Raw genomic sequence first — 26343 nt, 5'->3', positions numbered from 1 at the left:
AAGCAGGTTAGCACTGAGCTGCTACCCTCGCAAAGGACAGGAGCGAACCTTTTCCTCCTCTGCTGACTTTCATCGGTCCTTGCACAGCAAGAACAGCATTCATTGGAATCCCAACGTTCTCCTGCAACCACCGACACCTTTTCCTTAAAGACTGGTAACATTGAACTGGGCTTAGATAGCATAGCATAGCACAGCTAAGCACAGGACTTTAAACTCTGATTGATGTAATGCATGTGTGTTCAATTTATGTGTGTCCACGGTTTGAGTGTTATTGTAATCTCAGGTCAGGTTATTGGTAGTTTGCTTTCCTAGACGGCTAATTCTACATTAGTCGATTGATGCTTCACACAGACTCAGGGTCTTTGCATGCAACTAACCATCTTCTATAACCTGGCATCCCGTCACACACACACACACACACACACACATTCCTTGAGCCTGGAGCATATCAAACCCACATGTGATATCAGTGACCACCATTGTTTCTTTGTTCTGCCAGACACACACTCACACACACACACACACACACACATACACACACAAACCTGTATATAGTACATGGAAGTTAGTGTGTTTCATCTTTGTAAATAAAAGACTTTTGAACCCACATGTTGTCTATTTAATATTGTACAAGAGTGATTGTTGCCAACTTCTACTTTGTCAAGAGCTCCAAAATCCTTCAACCATTACTAGCTGTTATGGTAACTGGTTGTAGTTATTAAGTTCATTATTAATCAGAGTTACAAACAGTTTAGTACCTTTTCTGAGACTGATTTGGTGAATTGGCTTTTTTTCCCTTCTTCAAGGGTGGTGCCCCGAGGTGATCTAATGTAAATTGGAACTTATTAGTAATCATAATTTATAATTATCCCTGATAATCATTAATTATTATTGATAGCCAAATTTAACCCCAAACTCCCTATTACTGTTGCATGAAGCACTACATTATGGTGGCTCGTGTGTTGTGAGCACAACACTTATGTTTAAAGTGTTTTCCATAAAACAATGTTCATATTTCATATATTATTAATGATTAATTGATAATCAGCAAAGTATCAATTAAAGAAATTGTTTAAAATGTACATCCCTAGTAGCAGATACTACGAGCAGTGTTACTTTTAAAGCCCCACTCCAATATCCAGTGTTACTTCATTATTAACAGTTTTGTTGTAACATTCTTTTCTAACAGACTATGAGCATTTCTCAATACCAAGAATGCAAAGAATGGACTTGTGTTCTTGAGGAGAATGTTCTTGCTAGTCGTTCTCCGAAGAATGAACTCCGGAGATCACAAGAATACAGAATGCTCCGTTTTCAGTTTTGAGACGATGCATTCTTGTGGAGCCAAATGCAGCCTGCACTGATTAAACAGCTGGGCGTTATCATCCAAAACAAGTGCTCTCTCTCTCTCTCTCTCTCTCTCTCTCTCTCCTGTGTATGTGACATGTAAATAAATAAATACACACGTACATAAAGCAGCAACAACCTTCATTCGTTGTACATAAGTATGTTATTTTATTTTTAAGTGCTTCTCAATCTCACGAGCCAACAGCGGGAAAAAAAACCCGCGAAAAGGCTGTTGTTTGTAGATGATCGCCATTGTGGATTTGTGGATTGTGTAGTTAGTAGAGTATTACCACCGTTAAATATGGACCGGCAAGTGTTGCTAGCTGTCGCGGTCGGTATTCTTTACTGGGAGGCTGAGGAGGAAGCTGCTGAGCTGAGGGGGCGTCTTCAGCGGAGGAGAGCCAGGATGAGGAGGAGGAGTCTGGAGAGACCTCGCGCTATCCTAGCCTTTGCTGGATTCGTAAGTTATCTTTTCTTCGGGAGCACTTGGTTTTCCATTCATATTAAAGTTAACAAAATAAATATGGTACGGTTTAGAAGTATTATTATAAATATTAATGTATGAAACAGGATTAACAGGGTCCGCCCCAAACTGTTTAGTAATAGTAACGCTATAGACCCACCCCTTTCATTCATAAATTTCCTACTATGCTACTATACTTGATATGTGATACCTATCACCACCTACTGGTGAAATCATGGGGGGACCCAACAATTACAGGTGAAATAGAGGAGCATATTAAGTTGTATAATTTCTTTATTTCTGATATCTGATACAAGTCTGATAAGTCTTGTGTAATGAATCAAGTGAAGCTCATTTGTATAGAACACAAAACATACATTAAGTTTCATGAGAGAACTATAAATACATTTTTACAGCATGTGTTTAAATTCATCAGTCTATTCAAATATTCATAGTTGATAGTTAAAAGCAAGTCATTAATAAATAAATAAATACATTCAAATATTATTTCATAAAGTAATAAATAAATAAATAAATTCAAATATTATTTCATAGTTTTACTAATTAAAAAATATTTTTTATTTTACTACAGGATCATTCTCCTCGAATGTATGCACAAGTTAACAACACTGTGCCCATCCTCTGCGCCTTCTTCTCTGAGGAGGCTGACCTCAAACCAGCCTTCAGGCTGTCAAGGGAGACCATCAATCTGTTGGTCCAGATGTTGCCCCGGCTAAAGCCACATGGCTGGAGCCACGAAATTGAGGTGGCTGTCTCTCTGTACTGGCTGGCATGTGGCACTTCCTACAGGGTCACGGCAGACATATTTGGAGGCCATGATGGGCATCCTCCACAAGGCTATCCATTTCCCCAAGCCTGAGGAGATGGAGGAGGTGGGAGCAGGTTTTGCTCGGCTGGCTGGGCATGAGGCTTTTCCGGCGTGCAGTTGGAGCCATAGATGGATGCCACATCCGGCTTGTCCCACCTGCGGAGCAGAAGAAGAGCAACAGGGGATTTTTGCATTTTTGGATGTTTACATCGGCAACACGGGGTCAGTCCACGATGCCCTTGTCCTCCAGAGGTCTCCTATGTACAAACAGTCCCTCTACTCACCAGCTGGCTTCTTCCTCCTGTGAGACGGGGGGTACCCTTGCCTGCAGCATCCGGTGGCCCTCATGACTCCCTACCGTCAACCTGTAGCAGGTGAGAGAATAAATTATTTATTACAGTTGTTACTTTGAATTTGAATTCCTGGATGTATTCTACATTACCTGTATTTTAATCAACAGGCCAAGTTGAGGCCCGTTTCAACAGGCATCACGCCAAGGCCCGCAACATTATTGAGCGCACCTTCGGGTTGCTCAAAACCCGCTGGAGAGCCATCTTCCTCCGGGCTTTGGAGATCCGGGCTCTGTTCGCCCCCAAGGTTGTTGGAGCATGCTGCATCCTCCACAACCTTTGCCTGTTAGCTGGTGACATCCAGGAAGAGGAGGAGGCAGAGGAGGATGACTGGGAGGATGAGGAAGCTGGGGGGAATGCTGCCCAAGGTCAGGAGCTGTCGGGAGTCAATCTCAGAGGCAGACTTGCTGCCGAAGAGTCTGCCCCTCAAGAGCTCCCGGCATTTCTGAGGGAGCATGATTACTAAAGAAAAACCCCAAATTCATAATCAGTTCAATAATTATTTGTAATTTTAATTAATGTTAATTGTAAATATTGTTTTGCTGATTAATTAAACATATAACAATGGTTAATTGTAAATATTGTTTTGTTGATTAATTAAACATATAACAGTTAGTTAAACATATAACAATGGTTAATTGTAAATATTGTTTTGTTGATTAATTAAAAATGATTGTATAGTTTATCTCAATTAAAAATGATTATATTATGTGTATAGTTAAACATATAACAATGGTTTGAAAAAACACCTGTAAGTAAAGTCAACCTCCCAATCAGATTTCAGTTTCAGAAGCGTTTGTTGTGACCACCGTTACAAGCCTTGGTGCCTCGATTTGTCTAGGAAGACGTTTTACCTCTCATCCAAGAGGCTTCATCAGTTCATGTTCGCTGACCAGGCTGAGACTGGTCCAAGGTCCGAGGACCAGTCTCAGCCTGGTCAGATGCGAACATGAACTGGCAAATAACTGACAGATAACCAAGTCCAGTTGCGTTTCGAATTTCTTTGAGACCACTTCATTCACAACTCAATACTCACACTATTTAATTGACAGAATAACAATAAAACAACAACAAAGAACTACATTTAAAAATTACCTACAACTACTACGTATATACACTATTTACATTTTCTCCACAAGCCTCTCAAAGAGAGACAAATACTTGTCAGCTCTCTGACTTGCTGCCCTCTCCCTCTCTTCTTCCCTCGCCTCTGCCCTCTTCTCCCTCTCTTCCTCTTTTTCTGCCTGCTCTCTCAGAAAGTCCATCAGCTGCCCACTGGCCCTGGCCCTCTTGGGACCTGGTGGCTTTTCCCCTTCTCTGGGAGGGGCAGAGGACGGGAGGGTGACAACACCACCTGTAGCGGGGGTCAGATTGGCCGCAACTACCAGGGGCGGACTAATGGAGTGCTGCCCCTGGAGTGCGGCATCCATCTGACCATACCATGGCCAGGTGGCAGCTGTCACCCCTCCTGCCTCCACCCCTTCCCCCGTTGGTGGGTCCCTAAGCTCCTAAAAAAATAAAAATTCACTGAATGAATGTTGCCATGTCCAACTTGTTTACTGAAAAGTAGATAGAATGGTGGTACCTTGTACTTTTCTTTCAGGTTATTCCACTTCTTTTGCGCCTGTTTGGGGGTGACAGGCACAGCACTGTCTCTCACAAAGACTCTGGATAAAGCACACACATTCACACAAAAAAGGACAACTTAAACATATTATTACACATTGAGAACACGTTAACAAAGATATTACAGTGACTAACACACAAGCTGACAGAGACTACTGAATGCACTTACATGCATGCAAGGAAGAGAATAGAGAATCACTATTCTCTTCCTTGCATTCATGTAAGTGCAATCATATTATATAGTGAATGTCTGTGTAAATACAAATACTTCATCAATAGTTATATTGATAATATATAGTTAATATTGTTAGTACAAACTAGTATATCACTTAGGTTGATAACTACACCTGTACTATTGCTGTTGCCCTTCACTTGTACTTTGTGGCACTTTAAGTCATTTTTGTTCACCAGGTTACAATTCACACTACTTATTTGATTTGTAGTATTATAAACATTTAGTTTAGCTTTATACTATATTTTTCTTTTATTCATTTAGGTTGCATCAAACTATTTTAAGAGGCTGTGAAGTCTGGCACAAACAAACACACCACCGGACCACTGCTCCTCGTATAAAAACACATAAAAAGCTTACTCACTCCCATCCGGTTTTAGACGAATTCCTCCATCTGGTGAAGAGGGCTTCGTTAGCGGCTCTCCATTTTATGAGAGCCGCGGTTTCGTCAGTTGTCCCTTGATTGAAGTTAAAACAATACAAAAATCAACCAAAATACAGGTCGTTAAACATTTGGCTAGGCTAAGTATAATCTCTTGAACTGACGTTAGTTTACATTATAATTACTCGGATATTAATTTGACGGAATGGCAGCTGTACGAATATGAATTGAAACCGGGGAGAACGGAGGAGCCTGATCCGGGGCCGGGGAGCGACTGAGCAGGAGAGGGAGACCAAAAAAAAAGACATAACATACACACACATGCGGGGCCGTAACACCATGCATGATGTACACTTATTTACGTTTGAAGGCACGGACCACAGCACCAAGCACGCAGCACGAAATACACAGACCACAGTTCGAGTGGACAGACCACAGAACGAGAGCACAGTATACAGTACACAGCATACACACACAGACCACAGTGTACCGTGTAGATAGATAGTTTATTTCGAACATGTAAAAACCAAAATTATCATGTACAAAGTAAACATAAACTGAAAACTATAAATTCTGTTTACATATCCGAAAAGGAATGGGAGGAAGGATAAACTTATTTTATTCCACCCCCTTTTAATAAATAATAACACTGAAATACTTGAAAACAATATACCCCTATTGATTATCAAACACCTGCCTCATTTCTGTACCTTGTAAAAATCATCTCCTTATTTTTTTTTAAAAACTGGTCTATGTTTGGACATTCCCTGAGCGTCCCCTCAGGGAATGTCCATACCGTTCCATACCGTTCTAGTTTCTTGAATAATATATCATGGTTTATTGTGTCAAAAGCTTTTTTTTTTTAGGTCTATGAATATCTCAACTGTATACTCTTTTTGGTCTATTGAATTTGTTAGTTCCTCAACTGAATCGATTAATGCCAGTGATGTTGCTCTGTTCGATCTAAATCCATATTGACTTTTAGTGAGTAATTTGTGTTATTTATGAAACTGTCCAGTCGGTTATTGAAATGTTTTTCTAGAATTTAAGAGAATCTATAGTAATGACACAGGTCTGTAGTTTGTGAATTGGTGTTTGTTCCCAGTTTTGTACAGAGGTATGATCTTTGCTATTGTCATTTTGTCTGGAAATGTCTGGATCTGGGATTTCAGAATCAGAATCAGAATCAGAATTCCTTTATTTGTCCCGCAAATGGGGAAATTTCTTTGTCACAGCAGCCAAAGGACAGTATCACACTTAAACAGTAATAAAAGTAAAAAATAAACAATATAATAAGACATAAGAAATAGAATTTAACTGGTATATACATAATATCTACAATATGAAATTGGTATTTACAATATGACATAGTATTTATTATTTATAATATGGACAGTGTAAGTTTAAACAGTTGGTATTTTTATTTACAAACAATAAATAATAAATATGGATATTAAAAATTGTCCAATTTGTGCAAAACAGAAAGTGTGTGGATATGTGCAGAGTTTTTTATTGTACAGTGCACAGTGAGGTCTACTGGGAGCAGTGCTGGTTGTAGACTCTGACAGCAGCAGGAAGGAAGGACCTGCGATACCTCTCCTTCACACACTTGGGGTGTATCAGCCTGTCACTGAAGGAGCTGACCAGTGCTGTGATAGTGGCCTGTAGGGGGTGGGACTCCTTCACCAGCAGCGATGATAGCTTGGCCATCATCCTGCTGTCTCCCACCACCTGCACTGGGTCAAGATTTGTTCTGCTAGGTCAGGTCCAACACTAACAAAACATTTATTAAAGCTGTTAACTACTTCATTCATATCGTACTTTTCAGTGTTATTGATAATAAAATACTTAGGATAACTTAATTGTTTAGAGCTATTTTTTATTACGGTCTTCAGTATGTTCCATATACCTTTAATATTATTCTTATCATCTAATAGTTTGTATACTATTCTTTCCGAGCTCTTATAAAAAATATAAAAACAAGTTAACTAATATTATATTTTTTTTCTGCCTCCTTGATTCTCTGTCTCATACTTTCTCTGTACAGTATATTTCTCTTTTTGCAGGCATTCTGCAAACCCTTTGTGATCCAAGGATGATCAGCATATTTTAGTTTCCTATTAATTTTTATCAGTGTTTTAAATATTTTTAAGAATTCATCATATGCACTATTTATATTATTGCTATTGTATACAATATCCCAGTTTTGCACCATTAGGTCATTTTTGAATGCCGTTATCGATACTTCTGTTCTCACTCTCCTGTACACAGTTTTATTGTCAAGTCAAGTCACAAGACAAGTCACAATTTATTTATAAAGCACATTTAAAACAACCTCAGTTGACCAAAGTGCTGTACAATTGCAAAAGCACAACAAAGTTAATCACAAACACTACAACAAATAATTAAAACAACACAAGGGATAGTAGTCAATTTAAAACAAATTTAGATTAAAAAGAGAGAATAAAAAAGGAGTAAAAAAGAGAGAGAGAGAGAAAGAAAAAGAGAGAGCCAAGATTGCTTGCTTAGCTGGGAGTGAACGCCAAGGAGAAAAGATACGTTTTTAGGAGTGTTTTAAAATGTTCAACGGACTGTGCAGCTCTAACATGGAGAGGTAGGCTGTTCCACAGCTTAGGAGCCGCGACTGAGAAGGCTCTGTCTCCACGAGTGGAGAGTCTGGACCTGGGTACTGCCAGGAGCACCTAAGTGCCCTAGCAGTGGTGTGCAACTGTAAAAGCTCAGATAAATAAGGTGGTGCCAGACCATTCATACATTTAAAAGCAATTAATAAAATTTTAAACTGAATCCTAAAATTAATAGGCAGCCAGTGCAAAGATGCAAGGACAGGAGTAATGCGCTCGCGTTTTTTCCTTCCAGTCAGCAGGCGGGCAGCCGCATTTTGAACAACCTGCAAGCGGCGCAGTGCTTTCTGGTCAAGGCCAACAAACAAGGAATTACAATAATCTAAACGTGATGTAATAAAGGTGTGAATTAATCTCTCAAATACATTTTTTGGGAGATAAACATTTGCTTTTGCCAACAGCCTTAGTTGGAAGAAGCTTGTTTTGACTATGGAGGATATCTGCTTGCCTAAAGTCACTCTCTAAAATAACACCAAGGTTCCTTGCAAAAGAATGACAGTAAAACTTAAGGGAGCCAATGGCGCCGTCACATCCATCAAGCAGATTTTGTTGACCAAATAAAATGATTTCAGTTTTGTTTTTGTTTAAAGACAGAAAATTAACTTCCATCCAAGTTTGGATATCTTTAAGGCAGTCTAGTAGAGTCTGAACAGAGGCTCGCCCATTTATCTTTAGGGGTAAATAGATTTGTACATCATTGGCAAAACAATGAAAAGAGATGTTGTAATTTCTAAATATGGATCCCAGAGGCAACATATATATCGAGAAAAGGAGTGGGTCCAAAACAGAACCTTGGGGCACTCCACAACTTAGAGGGGAAGTGGCTGAAAAATGCTGGCCAAGCTGAACAGAGAAGCTCCGGTCTGAGAGGTAGGACTGAAACCACTTAAAAACAGTGCCCCTAATGCCCACACAGGTGTTCAAACGTGACAGAAGAATTTTATGATCCACTGTGTCAAAGGCAGCTGTCAGATCTAAAAGGACCAGGACAGCAGAGTTACCAGAGTCAGCTTTCAAAAGAAGGTCATTAAACATTTTTAAAAGCGCTGTTTCTGTGCTGTGGCGTGACTTAAACCCAGACTGGAACTTCTCTGAGATACCATTTTGATCAATAAAAGACTGAAGCTGTTCATATACCACCTTCTCCAAGACCTTAGAAAGAAAAGGAAGCTTGGAGATGGGCCCTAAAGTTTGATAAAACTGTTTGGTCAAGGTTATGCTTTTTGATGAGGGGCTGGACCACAGCATGTTTTAAAGCAGCTGGAACACAGCCGGTCATCAAAGATAAATTCATCAGGTCCATAACACGAGGGCCAATGATATGGAAAACCTCCTTAAAAAGGCGGGGGAGGATGCTGTCAAGAGGACAATAGAAAGGCCTGAGGTGCTGTACAATATCAGTTAAAGATGGGAGGGAGACTTGCTCAAAATTCTCAAAGACAGCAGGGCATATAGGAGGGACAGCAGGATCTGATGCAGACGGCAAAAGAGAGGACCTAATAACAGAAATTTTATCAATAAAGAAATTCGAGAAATCTTCACACAGTTTGGATGAAGGAATAATAGCACTGTGATCACAGGGGTTCAAATAATATTCAAAGTACTAAAGAGAAACTGAGGCTTATGGTTGATATTTGATCAGACACTCATTTAATATTTCTATGGAAACTTGTAGATGATCTTTTTTCCACTTTCTCTCAGCAGGTCTGCATGTGCGTCTTAACGTGCGAGTGGTGTCATTAAGCCAAGGCTCTCCTACTCGCTTAGAGCGTTTGCACCTAAAGGGAGCCACACGGAGCACCGTGGCGCACAATTTAACCGGGGGATGAGGCAGTGTGATATTGAATAAAACAGCAAAGTGGTCGGAGATGTGCGTGTCAACAATCTCAATGACATTTAACTCCAGACCGAATGACAATATGAGGTCCAGTGTGTGTCCCTTTTCATGTGTTGGGTCAGATACAGACTGAGTAATATTAAGGTAGATTAGTCTTGTAGTCATTGCCATACACTGTAAAAACTGGCAGATGGTCACTAATGTCACTAAAACACACACACACACACACACACACACACACACACACACACACACACACACACACACACACACACACACACACAATGATATATACCTATAAAGTCTCCCTAAATGTCCCACCCACAGCACTCTTTGTATATATAAACTGTATACACACAGTCCACATACACAGTATACGTATACAGTCCACAGGATATGAAAAGAAGGATTGGCTGACTGTGGCTATCCTGAAGAGACTGTTGCCAGTGTGGGGAAACGAACCCACCATAGATGATCCGTCAGATTCATAGTCCAGTATTTCAGTTTCAATTAAATTCTTTATTGGTGATTGAGCATGATTGCAAACTTAATTAGGTGTGGTTTTCCTATAAAAGGAAATAAACAACAGAAATAATAGCGAAGGCTTTGACCATCTGGAAGCCCCCGGCAAAGGCACGGACCGCCGGCGGCGAAGGCTCGGACCCTCTGAAGCCGGCGGCGAAGGTGGCTAGAACCCTCTGGAAGCCGGCAGCGAAAGGCGGCTGGAACCCTCTAGAGGTCGGCAGCCAAGGCTCAGACTCTCTGGGAGCCGGCGGTGAAGGCAGCTGGAACCCACTGGAGGCCGACGGCGAAGGCTTGGACCCTCTGGAAGCCGGCGGTGAAGGGGGCTGGAACCCAATGGAAGCTGGCAGCAAGGGCGGCTGGAACCCACTGGAAGCTGGCGGCAAGGGCGGCTGGAACCCTCTGGAAGCCGGCGGCCAATGATCGGACTCTCTGGAACCCAATGGAAGCCGGCGGCCAATGATCGGACTCTCTGGAACCCAATGGAAGCCGGCGGCGAGGGCGGCTAGAAACCTCTGGAAGCCAGCGGCCAAGGCTAGAACTCTCTGGAACCCGGCGGCCAAGACACGGACCCTCTGGAAGCCGGCGACGAAAGTACGACCTGCAGCGTGAAATACACAGACCACAGAACGAGTACCCAGTACAAATGCCGCATACACAGACCACAGTACGTACACCGAATACACAGAATAGAGTACACAGACCACAGTACATAGTATACAGCATACACACAGACCACAGTAAAAATCCACGGTATACAAAACAGTCCACGGTATACGTATCAATCCGAAGTGCACATACATCGTATACACAACAGCCCACAGAATACATACAGTCCACATAATAGTCCACAGTATGAATACAAAGTGTGTATATATATATATATATATATATATATATATATATATATATATATATATATATATATATATATATATATATATATATATATATATATATATATATATCCACGGTCCACGGTATCAATCCACAATATACATAACAGTCCACGGTATACACAAGAGTCCACAGTGCACAGACACGGTACACATAACCGTGCACACAAAAGTCCACAGTATGAATACAAGGTATATACATAACAGTCCACAATATGAATCCACAGTACACACAGTCCACATAATAGTCCACAGTATGAATACAAAGTATACACAACAGTCCACGGTATAACTCCACAATATACATAACAGTCCACAGTATGAATACAAGGTATATACATAACAGTCCACGGTATAAATCCACATACAGGGTATACATAACAGTCCACATACAATATACAAAATAGTCCACAGTATGAATACAAAGTATACACAACAGTCCACATACATAAAAGTGCACACAACAGTCCACATAATAGTTCACAGTATGAATACAAGATATATACATAACAGTCCACGGTATAAATCCACATACAGGGTATACATAACAGTCCACATACAATATACATAACAGTCCACATACAATATACATAACAGTCCACACAGTCCACATAATAGTCCACAGTATGAATACAAAGTATACACAACAGTGCACATAACAGTCCACGGTATAAATCCACAATATACATAACAGTCCACGGTATTAATACAAGGTATATACATAACAGTCCACAATATGAATCCACGGTACACACAGTCCACATAATAGTCCACAGTATGAATACAAAGTATACACAACAGTCCACAGTGCACGTACACGGCATAATAGTGCACACAACAGCCGACATAATAGTTCACAGTATGAATACAAAGTATACATAACAGTCCACAGTATAACTCCACAATATAAATAACAGTCCACAGTGCACATAATAGTCCACAGTATGAATACAAAGTATACACAACAGTGCACATACATGGCATACATAACAGTGCATACAACAGTCCACAGTATGAATACAAAGTATACACAACAGTCCACAGTGCACATACATGGCATACATAACAGTCCACGGTATAAATCCACAATATACACAACAGTCCACATAATAGTCCACAGTCCACATAATAGTCCACACACAGTCTACATAATAGTCCACAGTGCACACAACAGTCCACACACAACAGTCCACAGTGCACACACATGGCATACATAACAGTCCACATAATAGTTCACAGTATGAATACAAAGTATACACAACAGTCCACAGTGCACATACATGGCATACATAACAGTCTACATAACAGTCCACGGTATAAATCCACAATATACACAGCAGTCCATATAATAGTCCACAGTATACACAACAGTCCACACACAGTCCACATAATAGTCCACACACAGTCTACATAATAGTCCACAGTGCACACACGGCATACATAACAGTCCACATAATAGTTCACAGTATGAATATAAAGTATACACAACAGTCCACAGTGCACATACATGGCATACATAACAGTGCACACAACAGTCTACATAACAGTCCACGATATAAATCCACAATATACACAACAGTCCATATAACAGTCCACAGTATACACACCAGTCCACAGTATACACACCAGTCCACATAATAGTCCACACACAGTCTACATAATAGTCCACAGTGCACACAACAGTCCACATACATGGCATACATAACAGTGCATACAACAGTCCACAGTATGAATACAAAGTATACACAACAGTCCACAGTGCGCATACATAACAGTGCACGGTATAAATCCACAATATACACAACAGTCCACATAATAGTCCACAGTATACACACCAGTCCACAGTATACACACCAGTCCACATAATAGTCCACACACAGTCTACATAATAGTCCACAGTGCACACAACAGTCCACAGTGCACACACCAGTCCACAGTGCACACACATGGCATACATAACAGTCCACATAATAGTTCACAGTATGAATACAAAGTATACACAACAGTCCACAGTGCACATACATGGCATACATAACAGTGCACACAACAGTCTACATAACAGTCCACGGTATAAATCCACAATATACACAACAGTCCATATAATAGTCCACAGTATACACAACAGTCCACACACAGTCCACAGTCCACATAATAGTCCACAGTACACACACGGCATACATAACAGTCCACATAATAGTTCACAGTAGGAATACAAAGTATACACAACAGTCCACATAATAGTTCACAGTATTAATACAAGGTATATACATAACAGTCCACGGTATAAATCCACATTATACATAACAGTCCACATACACGGTATACATAATAGTCCACAGTATGAATACAAAGTATACACAACAGTGCACATACATTGCATACATAACAGTGCACACAACAGTCCACGGTATAAATCCACAATATACATAACAGTCCACACACAGTCCACATAATAGTCCACAGTATACACAACAGTCCACATAATAGTCCACAGTGCACACACATGGCATACATAACAGTGCACACAACAGTCCACACACATGGCATACATAACAGTCCACAGTGCACACAACAGTCCACATAATAGTTCACAGTATGAATACAAAGTATACACAACAGTGCACATACATGGCATACATAATAGTGCACACAACAGTCCACAGTATGAATACAAAGTATACACAACAGTCCACAGTGCACATACATGGCATACATAACAGTGCACACAACAGTACACGGTATAAATCCACAATATACACAACAGTCCACACACAGTCCACAGTATACACAACAGTCCACACACAGTCCACAGTATACACAACAGTCCACACACAGTCCACAGTATACACAACAGTCCACATAATAGTCCACAGTCCACACAACAGTCCACATAATAGTCCACAGTCCACAGTGCACATACATAAGTCCACAGTGCACACAACAGTCCACATAATAGTTCACAGTATACATATAGTCTACATAAATTGTATACAGAACAGTCCAGTCCACATACAGTCTACAGACCACAATAGACATAGCACAGTCTACATACCACCAACCATAGTATACATACCACAGTACGAGGATCTTCTGGAAGCCTGCGGTGAAGGCGGCTGGAACCCCTCTGGAAGCCAGCGGCAAAGCAAGCAGGAACCCTCTGGAAGCCGGCGGCAAAGCCAGCAGGAACCCTCTGGAAGCCGGCGGCAAAGCCACAGACCCTCTGGAAGCCGGCGGCAAAGCTGGCTGGAACCCATTGTAGGCCAGCAGCGAAGGCTTGGACCCTCTGGAACCCGGCTGGAACCCACTGGGGGCCGACGGTGAGGGCTTGGACCATCCGGAAGCCAGCGGTGAAAGCAGGGACCATCTGGAAGCTGGCAGCGGAGGCTCGGACCCTCTGGAAGCCGGCTGGAACCCACTGGGGGCCGACGGTGAGGGCTTGGACCATCCCGAAGCCGGCGGTGAAAGCAGGGACCATCTGGAAGCCGGTAGGAACTCGATGGAGGCCAGTGGCGAAGGCTCGAAACCTCTGGAGTACACAGACCAAAGTATGAGTACACAGCATGCAGACCACAGCAGGAAATACATAGAACGAATGCTGAGTACACAGTGCAAATACACAGTACCAAGTACACAGACCCTCTGGAAGCCAGCGGCGAAACTGGCAGGAACCCACTGGAGGCCAGCGGCGAAAGCTCGGAACCTCTGGAATACACAGTACGAGTACACAGCATACACACAGACCACAGTACGAATACACAGTATGAGTATACAGCATACATACAGACTGCAGTATCAATACACAGTACGAGTACATAGCGTACATAGCATACATGCAGTCCACATACCACAGAACATAGTATACATACCACAGTAAAAAAGGATTGAATCCTCTGGAAGCCAGCGGCGAAACTGGCAGGAACCCACTGGAGGCCAGCTGGGAAGTACACAGACCACAAAACTAGTACACAGATCACAGAACAACTACACAGTACGAATACAGAGTAGACAGGCAGACCCCAGTACCAACAAAGAATACACAGTACGAGTACATAGGCCACAGTACATGCAGTCCACATACCACAGAAGATAGTATACATACCACATAAAAAGGATTGAATACTTTGGAAGCCGGCAGCAAAGGCGTGGACCCTCTGGAAACCGGCAGGAACCCACTGGAGGCCAGCGGCGAAGGTTCGGAACCTTTGGAATACACAGTATGAGTACACAGCATACATACAGACCACAGTACGAATACACATCATACATACAGACCACAGTACAAGTACACAGCATACACACAGACCACAGAACAAGTAAACAGCACAAAATACAAATTATTATTATTATTATTATTACTACATAAGTTTATGATGAAACCTAAATGCAGTTTAATTCATGGTTCTGCCATCAGACTTTATTGAAATGTTTAAGTTAAAATAGTGGTGAGAGATTACTTCCTGTCGGACTAATGTAAGACGTGAGCCGGAAGTTGTGAGTGAGAATTGAGGAAGAGAAAAAGAGACGAGAGAAACTACTGGCTAATCAGGCACACACGTTAATTATTCTGTATATTTGTGTACGTTTTGTATGGTAAATAATTTCTGAGAGTGATGTATGTGAATTGTGTTTGTTGCAGTTTTCACAGTGCTCCGTAACTTTCAAAGAGAGAAAATAAATTGATTGTGGACATCAGTAAGAGGCGTGATTCCTTTAACCAGAGTAGATACAGTGAAAATGTGTCCTAATCCATCACAAGGCTTCAGAGTTTCTCATCCGACTACGGCTAAGACGGGTGGCAGTGCTTACATCCTGCAGCAAGCTACAGGCAGTGGTGCTACACATCCTGCAGCAAGCTACAGGTTTCGGTGGGCAGCAGTGCTTCTCATCCTGCAGCAAGCTACAGGTTTTGGCGGGCGGTGGTGTTTCTCATCCTGCAGCGAGCTACAGGCATCGTTGCTACACATCCAGCAGCAGCTGCAGGTTTCAGCGGACACGCCGTGGAGCAGTTTCGGGCTACAACGTGAGTCCTCAGGTCAGACTGCAATTATTATGCCTCAGGAAATCGATGGATAGAACATAAACTACCGTTTAATCTCGACAAACAGGAGTAAAGGGATCCTGAACATCAAGAAAAAAAAAAGGGGTCTATTGAATGCTTTAAAAATAACTGCTATTGTTTTGCCGAAAAGACTGCTCAATATTACTTGATTTCATCAAGTTGGGAAAGTTAATTTCAGGTACTAACTAAATATTAAGGTGTCACTTTTGAGTGAAAGTTCAAAATGTCTCAAAATGGTGATAGTCTAATGTCATGTCACAAGGGCAAGATGCAGGAGAGTTAGAGGAAAAAAGGAAAATCCTCTCGTGAAAGACGATTAACACCTAAAATGCAAGAACTGAAAGAGTAACAGTTAATTCAAAATAAGAAATTTAAAGTAACATGAGAAATGGAAAAATATAAAGGAGGTATTAAGCTGGTTTAGATCCTACCTATCTAACAGAACTCAGTTTGTACATGTTAACGATGAATCCTCTTTGTACACCAAAGTGAGCTATGGCATTCCACAAGGATCAGTACTTGGTCCAATTCTATTCATTTTATATCTGCTTCCTCTTGGTAGCGTTATTAAAAAATATGACATTAATTTTCATTGTTATGCGGACAATGTTCAGTTATACTTATCCTTTAAACCTAACGCAACCAACAAAATTTCTAAACTTCAAGCTTGTCTGCAGGATACTAAAATATGGATGACTCATAACTTTCTGCTGCTCAACTCAGATAAGACTGAAGTTATTGTACTGGGTCCTAAACATCTTAGAAAACATCTAGTCAATGATACTGTTATTTTAAATGACATCTCTTTAACTTCAGCCCTCACGGTCAGAAATCTTGGTGTTACTTTTGATCAGAATTTATCATTTGACTCTCACATTAAAGAAATCTCAAGAACTGCCTTTTTTCATCTGCGCAACATTTCCAAAATCAGATCCCTTCCATCTCTAAAGGATGCTGAAAAATTAATTCATGCATTTGTGACTTCACGACTTGACTACTGTAACTCTTTACTGTCGGGTTGTCCGAGTAAGTCACTAAGGACACTCCAATTAGTTCAAAAACACTGCTGCCCGTGTCCTGACTGGGACGAGAAAAAGAGACCATATCTCTCCTGTCTTGGCTTCTCTACACTGGCTCCCAGTAACTGCTAGAATAGATTTTAAAGTTGTCCTCCTAACATATAAAGCACTACATGGTCAGGCACCCTCATATCTTTAGGACCTTATAGTTCCCTACCACCCAAATAAGACTCTGCGATCCCAAAATGCAGGCTTGCTGGCTGTGCCTAGAGTATTAAAAAGTAGTATGGGAGGCAGGGCTTTTTGCTATCGGGGCCCAACTTCTCTGGAATCAACTCCCAATTCAAATTCGTGGGACAGATACTCTCTATTTTCAAAAATCGACTTAAAACATTCCTTTTTAAAAGAGCATATAATTAGGGATCTGAGTATGGTATCTTATCTTTTTATTTTTTCCTCAAATTGATTTGTTTTTAACTTGGCCTAATTTTATTTGTATGATTGTTTTTTTGTTTTATCACTGCTATTGTTTTGTTGTCACTGTGTATTTTTACTGCCTGACTGTTGATTAATACTGTTTTTAATTGTTTGATGATTTGTTTAAAGCACCTTGAGATGCATTTCATGTATGAAAGGCGGTATATAAATAAAATTATTATTATTATTACTACTCGTACAAGGTTGAAGCAAGAGTGCTCTGAGGGCGCCATGTATGATATGTTGGATAGAGCTGAGAAGCTTGGTTCCCAATTAAAGGAGCTGTACGATACCATCCGACTCCAAACTACACCAAGTCAAGAAATTTGGAGGAAAGTTGATGCATGCTCAGCTGTGACAGCAGACTTACCGCAATTAATGAGTACGCCTCACTGGAGGAGGAGATGAGTTTGATGCTCAGGCAGAAAGATCAAGGTTACGCATGCTACTTGATAACGACTATGCTAGGTCCATATATGGATCCGCAGCCTCCAGAGTTACTGCACGCAGCTGCCACCATTCTGATCATCTCTCAGAGTCACCTAGCATTTCGGCTAAGAGGGCAGAAACAGCTGCTCAGTTGGCTGCAAAGAGAGCTGAAATTGATATGGAAGCTGCCATTGAAGCAGGTGAAAAAAGTGAAAATCAGAGAGACATTGATGTTATTCAAGCAAACTAAATGTTTACACTGAAGAAGAGACAAAAGGAAAGGATGGATCATGCAGTCCTGTATGCAGCAAAGTTAATGATACGAACCCACTCACTCACTCCATCCCAGGCCAAGAACAGCAAGTTGTAAAAAAAAATGAGACATCCCTAGTCCAGGCATTACAAGAGTCATTAGCTCTCACTCGCCTTCCAACCCCAGAACCTACCGTATTCTCAGGTGATCCTTTGAAGTTCACAGAATGGAGTACAAGCTTTAAAGCTCTTATAGAAAGACGATGCTCTAATCCTGCAGATAGGCTGTTCTACCTGCAAAAGTACATAGCAGGGGAAGCTAAATCTTTTCTTGAGGGCAGCTTCTACAGAAAAGACGAAGAAGCCTATCAACAAGCATGGAATAGGTCGAACGCCAGATATGGCCATTCCTTTGCAGTGCAACGGGCTTTCAGAGAGAAGCCAAGGATCGGTGGAAAAAGAGTGTCAAGCTGAGAGAATTCTGTGATTTTCTCCAAACATGTAGTAATGCCATGTCCCATGAAGAGTTTACAGGTTCTGAACGACTGCGAGGAGAACCAGAAAGTGCTGGTCAAGCTTCCTGAATGGGTGACATCCAGGTGGAATTGCGTCACAGAGCAGCTGGATCAAGGCCGTGACTATCCAAGCTTTCATGAGTTTGCTTCATTTGTCGCTAAAGAGGCACATATTGCATGTAATCCAGTGTCATCCTTACATGCTTAAAGGCACTCTGCAGAGACACCAGCAAGAGAGATGAAGCGCTCAAAAGCGAATACGTTTGAAACAAATGTGAAGGCCCCAGTTTCATCGAGCTCCACATCCAAACCAGACCTTAATGAAATCCGGTTGAAAGATGCTGGAAAATCAAAGCAATGGAGCACACCGCAACAAAACTCAAACATAAGCAAGTGTATTTGCTGTGGAGAAAACCACTCCATACATAGATGCAAAAAGCTAACAAATGTCTGCAGGAAAAGAAAAAAAATTATACATGAAAATAAACTGTTTTGTGTGTCTGAGAAAAGGTCACAATTCTAAAGACTGTAGAAACAGAGCCATGTGTGGAACAGGCCCGGACTGGCCATAGGGAGAACCGGGAGTATTCCCGAAGCGCCGGCCTATGATTGGCCTGCTGGCCTGCATCTCTCTCTCTGGTACCTGCTGCGGTGTGTGTGTGTAGCGAGTGGACCGGGAGAGGAGATGAGGCTTCGTCGATGATGGACCCTAACCCGGGTAAAAAAAAGAGGAAAGGCGGTGCCGAGAGGGAGAGAGAGAAGAAAAAGAAAGGCGCTGGAGGATGACGCGGCCAAATGCCTAAAATTGACTAATTTATCCCCCCCCCAAAAGCTAAGTTATCTAAAAAAAACACTGGTTCTTGTCAAAAGCTACAGGCAGCAATGGAACCAGTAAAGCTGAAGCTCTCCACCATGATGGGGAAAGATTCAATTGTGCAGAGTCAAAGAGTATGTGATCTCAAAGTCAGAGGTCTCTCCTCAAACATTTCCATCAACTTACCTCCAGCCTACACGAGAGACTTCATTCCTCTTGACCGCGCACATATCCCCACTTGTCAAACAGCCAACAAATGGAAACACCTGGTCAACATAGCCCAAGAGATACCCCCATTAAAGGACTGTGGTGTCGGATTATTGATTGGCTATGACTGCTCCAGAGCGCTAATTCCAAGGAAGGTCATCCCTGGGTGTGACTGAGCCCTACGCTATTAAAACTGACCTTGGTTGGAGCATTGTGGGAAGCGCACCACAGCGTGCGACTGCTAAAGAGGTGACTGGTCTTTGTCATCGAGTATCTGTCAGAGAGCTACCACCTATAACACCATCTTCTGAATATTTGCTTCCTGCAGATTTTAAAAGGGAAGAATCAAGCAAAACAAGCATGGTCACCTTGAGATGCCTCTTACCTTTAAGGTACGTCCTCACCTCCCAGACAATAAGAAGCTGGCTTTGGCTCGGCTGAAGCACCTCAAAAGGAAGCTGGACAGGGATCCCAAGTTCAAAAACGACTATGTGAGGTTTACGGAAGGCGTTTAAGGATGAGGATGCAGAGAAAGTAGACACCCAACCAGAGCCTGGGAAAATCTGGTATATCCCACATCAAGGGGTTTAACACCCCAGGAAACCAGACAAGTTTCGGGTTGTTTTCGACTGCTCTGCAAAGTACAAAGGCACCTCATCAAATGATTATCTGCTAACAGGACCCGATCTTACAAACGGTCTCACAGCTGTACTGTGCCGTTTCCGTAAACATCCCATTGCAGTCATGTGCGATGTGGAAAAAATGTTCCACAGGTTTCATGTCAGCAAAGAAGATAGACTATTTGCGGTTTCTCTGGTGGGAAAACGGGGATACAAACTCAGAACCCACAGAATACCGTATGAAGGTGCACCTGTTTGGAGCATCATCTTCCCCTGGATGCGCCAATTATGGCATGAAACACCTCGCTAGTCAAAATGAGAAAGAGTGCCCCTTGCAGCTAGCTTCATCAGGAAGCATTTCTACGTCGATGATGGCCTCATAAGCGTGAAATCGGTTGGTGAGGCAACTGAGTTATTGAAGGAAGCCCAAGTTGTGTGTGCTAAAGGACAGTTGCACCTTCACAATTCCTTTCAAATAGCCGAGAGGTACTAGATTCCATTGACATTGCAGAACGCGCTGTGGAGATAAAAAATGTTGATCTCAACCATGATGACTTACCAGTGCAAAGAGTGCTAGGTGTAAGATGGAACATTGAAAGCGACAGCTTCTCCTTTAAGGTGATACTTGATGAGAAATCAGCGACATGACGAGGGATTCTTTCAATCGTGGCCTCTTTATACAACCCTTTGGGGTTTCTAGCTCCATTTATCCTTGAAGAAAAAAAAGAGTACTGCAGGAGATGTGTCAGAGAGGTATGGGGTGGGACGAACCACTACTGGATGAAGGATTTGGAAAACCTTGAGAAGATCAAGATTCCAAGATGCTTCATACCTGATAGCTTTGGTGAGGTCCAGAGAGTTGAACTGCATCATTTTTCTGATGCGAGCAGTCAAGGATATAGCCAGTGCTCTTACATCAGGTTGTTGAGCAAAGAGAAAGTGCACTGCTCCTTGGTCATGGGCAAAGCGAGAGTCGCGCCAACCAAAATAGTCACAATACCAAGGTTGGAGCTAACTGCCGCAGTAACCTCAGCAGCCGTAAGCAACATGTTAAGGGAGGAGCTGGAGCTCACGATCGATGAGGAATATTATTGGACAGATTCTCAAGTGGTTCTTGGCTACATCAATGTAGCACAAAGGTTTCATGCTTTTGTTGTGAACCGTGTCCAGAGAATTCGAGAAACCACTAACAAGACAGTGGCACTACGTCGACACAGGAGAGAATCCGGCTGACGACCCCTCCAGAGGCCTCAAGGTGGCCGACCTCATCAACTCAAATTGGCTCTCTGGTCCTAAGATTTTATGGGAGAGAGATAACCACAAACCAGGTCACATCAGAGCTGTTGGTGGGAGATCCGGAGGTGAGGATTACACAGGTGCTGAAAACTGAGGCTATAAGGCAGTTTGACATCCAAGGACACCTGTCAAGGTTCTCAAGATGGACCACAGCACTCAATGTCATTGCTTGTATCTAGCGGTTGGCTAAGAGAATCAAGACCACGGAACCTTTAAAAAGGTGGAAGAGAGAAGGCAAGCCGCACTGACTCATTAAGCTTGCGCAACAAGATGCCTTCCAAGAGGAGTTGGACATGCTCAGTGAGAAATCAGGAAAGCTGCCTTGCAACCACCAACTCAGCTTGACCCGTTTCTCCAAGATGGTATAATGAGAGTGGGAGGAAGACTGAGAAAGGCATCTGCGCCTTTTGAGTTGAGACACCCAGTAATCCTTCCTAAAGATGGCGCTGTCACAAACCTCATCATTGCACATCATCATGATAAAATACAACACCAAGGCAGAGGACAAACTCTCAATGGACTAAGAGCCAACGGTTACTGGATAGTGCTTGGAAGTAAAGCTGTAGCCTAATACATCAGGCAGTGTGTATGGTGCAGGAGGGTGCTTGCACCGCCAGAGGAACAACGGATGGTGGACTTACCGAGTGACCGTGTTGATACTACACCACCGTTCACTTACTGTGGCATGGACTGCTTCGGTCCCTTCCATACCAAGCAAGGTCGTAAGGAACAAAAACGGTACGGCCTCCTCTTCACATGTCTTTGTTCCAGAGCAGTGCATATAGAAATGTTGGAGGATATGACGACCGATGCGTTCATCAATGCCTTCCAATGCTTTGTCGCTATCCGTGGAACTGTTAGACACATTAGATCGGACCAGGGCACTAATTTCGTGGGAGCAAGAAAGGAAATGGCAAAGGCTCTGAAAGAACGCAATAAGGAAAGAGTGGCTGCATACCTGGCAGACAATCAGTGTGACTTCCAGATGAATACGCCGCACTCAAGTCATGCTGGAGGCGCCTGGGAGCGCCAAATCAGGACAGCGAGAAGTGTACTGAGCACAGTCCTTGCCAGCAGTGCTGGAAGGGTGGACGATACATCCTTAAGGACATTCCTTTATGAAGCTATGTCCATTGTAAACAACCGCCCACTCACTGTCGACAACATCAGTGATCCCACAAGTTTGGAGCCACTCACGCCAAATCGCTTGATCACAATGAAATCTTCTGTTCCACTCCCTCCATCGGGAAAGTTCATCAAGGAAGACCTGTACACTAAAAAACGGTGGAGAAGGGTTCGATACCTGTCAGAGCAATTTTGGCACGGATGGAGGAAGGAATACCTATCAAACATTGCTCTATGACAGCGATGGCATGCGCCAAGCCGTAACATGGATGTGGGTGATATTGTAATCATCAAAGAAGAGGACGTCCCTCGCAATGAATCGAAAATTGCTAAGGTTGTTGAAGCACGTGGAGATGATGGTGGACTGGTACAAAAAGTGACAGTGCAAGTTGGAGAACGAAAGTTAGGAAAAGGGGGTGAACGCCTCAACCAGCCATCCATCGTTCAAAGACCCATTCAGAAGCTAAAAGGGGGAAAGATTAGTCATTGATTAAATGTCTCCTTTAAGCTAAAAGTGGTCATTAGCCGCTTCAAGGGACGTCCCCTTGAAGCGGCTGAGCTGCAAGCAGCAACAGAGCGCAGCAGAGCCAAGTTTGAGATAACTTGCACTACAAGGAAAGTGAAAAAAGGAGAAAAAGACAAGTGAGAGGAAATGGGGAAACCTAGAACAAACACCAGGTCGGAAAATAGCGCCGAAGCTGAGTCAATGTTGGACGCTATGAATGAAAGCCTGGCGGCGATGAGAGAGGAGCTTAAGGAAAGCATGACCGAAATCATGAAGAAGATGGAACCTCTCCAAAAGGTGATAGCTGAAATCAAACAGCTCCAGGAAGAGAATGCAAAAAAAGACCAGCTGCTAAAGGAGCTGGGGAACAGAGTGGAGGAGCTGGAACAGCAGGGAAGACTCAATGAGGTGATTGTGACTGGCCTCAAAATTAAGCATCAGACATACGCAAGGGCGGCTGCGGCTGCGGCCAACCGGTCGTCGGAGCCTGATGAATCGGATACCAAATCTGTGGAGAAGCAGGTGTCTGAGTTCCTGGCTGACAAAGACATCGATGTGGATTTCAACAATGTGGAAGTATGTCACCTCTTACCCCGGAGGAAAGAGTCTGGAACGCGAGCTGTCGTGCTGAGATTCACCAATAGAAAATACAAGACAGCACTGCTGAAGCAGGGCAGGAAGCTCAAAGGCTCGGATGTCTACATCAACGAGAATCTCATCAAAAAGAATGCTGACATCGCCAGAAAAGCTCGCCAACTGAAGAAAGGGGGCAAGATTCACCACACCTGGACGGCAAACTGCAGAATCCACATCAAAACAAATGGATCTTCAGCAGAAGAAGTCATAATAATACAAATCAGGAGTGAGGACGAACTGGAGAAATTCAACAATTAAGGTATGGCTCACGAACACTCCATAACTACAGCACAGCAAAGGTCAAGGGTTTTTACACAGACTAAAAAGATGATGGAAATATCAGAGAGGATTGCTGAGCATGAAAGTGAGGAGCTGATTACAAATCAACATGTGAACCACACCTTAACAGACCCGAATGAAGGAATTGACCCGGATAATCACTTCTACCTTTAACATGACTGAGAAATGCCAGTGCTACACTGAAGATCAATACAACGAGAGCATTGAGATGGATGGGAAACTGTCTAATTCACTTTAATAGCAGGAGTCTATAGACCAACTTCAACCACATCAAGGAATACCTAACATCACTTCAAAAATCCTTTCATCATTGCGGTGTCGGAAACATGGATTAATGAAGACGAAGGCACAGATTTTTTCCTGGATGGATATAAACTTGTTTGTGTTAACAGAAGAAACAAAGGTGGAGGAGGAGTGGCCCTGTTCATTGACAATAACATCAAGTATGAGACTGTACAAAATATGTCTAAAGCTGTTGAGCACTTAATGGAATGTGTGACAATTGAAATCTGTGACAAAAGGTAGAAATATAGTGGTAAGCAGATTCAAAAATAGAAGATATCAATGAATGTGTGGGAGGAATAATCTCAGAAACTAGCCAAAAGAGGGTTTTTATCTGTGGTGATGTAAATATTTACTTACTCAACCCAAAACAAAATACAGTGATTGATGAGTTCACTAATATGATGTATACGATGGGCTTACAACCTCTCATTACACGACCAAGCAGGATCACAACACACAGTGCTACTCTAATCGATAATATTTTCACTAATATTATATTATATTATATTATATTATATTATATTATAGGGAATGACATAATAAGAGGACTACTGATAAATGATACAAGTGACCACCTACCAATCTTTGCCATCTATGACTGGAAACACACTGAGACAGACACTGAACAAAAACACATATAGAAGGGTCAGGACTGAAGAGGACTACTGAGGCAAAACTGGAACAATGTTTACAATGAAACAGATGTGAATGGTGCATATGATTCCTTTTTGCAAGTATTTAAAACGCTGTATAACAGACACTGTCCTGTGAAAAAAAGACAAATCAAAATAAGGAGGGGAAACCATGGCTAACAAACATTGCTAAATGCCTGCAGGAAGAAAAACACCCTGTACGGACAGTACATAAAATTAAGGACGGACCAGTCAGAAACAAGATACAAACGATATAGAAACAAACTAAATAGCATCCTAAATGATCACAAGAAAGAATACTACAGTAATCTACTCGCAGAAAACAGGAACTATACCAAAAAACTATGGGATACTCTAAACGATGTGATCAAGAATAAAAATACAAAACCTAGCTACCCTCCCTACTTAAAGGATAATACCATGAAGGAAGATAACATGAGAATCATAGCAGAAAGATTCAACAACTTCTTTGTTAATGTGGGGCCAGATCTAGCCAAGGACATTCCTGACTCATCCCTACACTGGGACCACTTTGATAAGGACAGAGGCAGAAATCCCAGCACAATGTTTCTCACACCAGTGAAGGACATAGAGATTAGACACCTGGTCAACAAATGCGTAGCAAAAACATCCACTGATGTCAATGACCTCGACATGAAGCTAATTAAGAAAGTATTAGATGGAATCATTTCACCTCTAACGCATATCTGCAACCTGTCATTTCAAACTGGGACATTTCCCACCAAAATGAAGTTGCAAAAGTTGTGCCACTGTTCAAGAAAGGTGACATACACGAAATTACTAATTACAGACCAGTCTCAATACTGCCACAACTGTCAAAAACTCTAGAGAAACTATTTAACAATAGGCTAGACAACTACATCAACAAACACAATCTGCTATACGATAGCCAATATGGATTCAGAAGAAACCACTCTACTGCTCTAGCTTTAACTGAGTCTGTGGAAATCATTACTGATGCTGCTGACCAAAAACTACATTCAATAGGAATTTTCATAGATCTG

The 26343-nt window shown here is 42.1% G+C and overlaps 1 protein-coding gene across 2 annotated transcripts; it reads left to right on the top strand.

The window, feature by feature from the left end:
• Positions 1-725: 725 nt before the first annotated feature.
• On the top strand, positions 726-3568 carry LOC311253934 (uncharacterized protein). 2 transcript variants are annotated; one of them, XR_014622067.1, is made up of 3 exons: positions 726-1807; positions 2403-3013; positions 3100-3568. XR_014622067.1 is itself a non-coding variant. In XM_084384384.1 (2 exons), exons 1-2 carry the CDS (start codon positions 2986-2988, stop codon positions 3453-3455), a joined length of 384 nt encoding a protein of 127 aa, XP_084240510.1. In that variant the 5' UTR covers positions 2353-2985; the 3' UTR covers positions 3456-3568. The 2 variants fall into 2 exon arrangements, 1 of the variants encoding a protein (XP_084240510.1); XM_084384384.1 differs by lacking the exon at positions 726-1807 and having other exon boundaries at positions 2353-3013.
• Positions 3569-26343: the final 22775 nt, after the last annotated feature.

Source organism: Pagrus pagrus (genome assembly GCF_965226575.1).
Source record: "Pagrus pagrus genome assembly, contig: HAP1_SCAFFOLD_75, whole genome shotgun sequence".
NCBI lineage: Eukaryota > Metazoa > Chordata > Actinopteri > Spariformes > Sparidae > Pagrus > Pagrus pagrus.
Note: the sequence above shows the minus strand (reverse complement) of the source record. Positions and strands in the feature narration are given on the sequence as shown.

Bases quoted from the DNA above. Each gene is read 5' to 3' on its own strand.
- LOC311253934 (XM_084384384.1), top strand. From the start codon at position 2,986: ATGACTCCCTACCGTCAACCTGTAGCAG. The intron at 3,014-3,099 runs GTGAGAGAATAA...TTTAATCAACAG, and splicing joins CTACCGTCAACCTGTAGCAG to GCCAAGTTGAGGCCCGTTTC.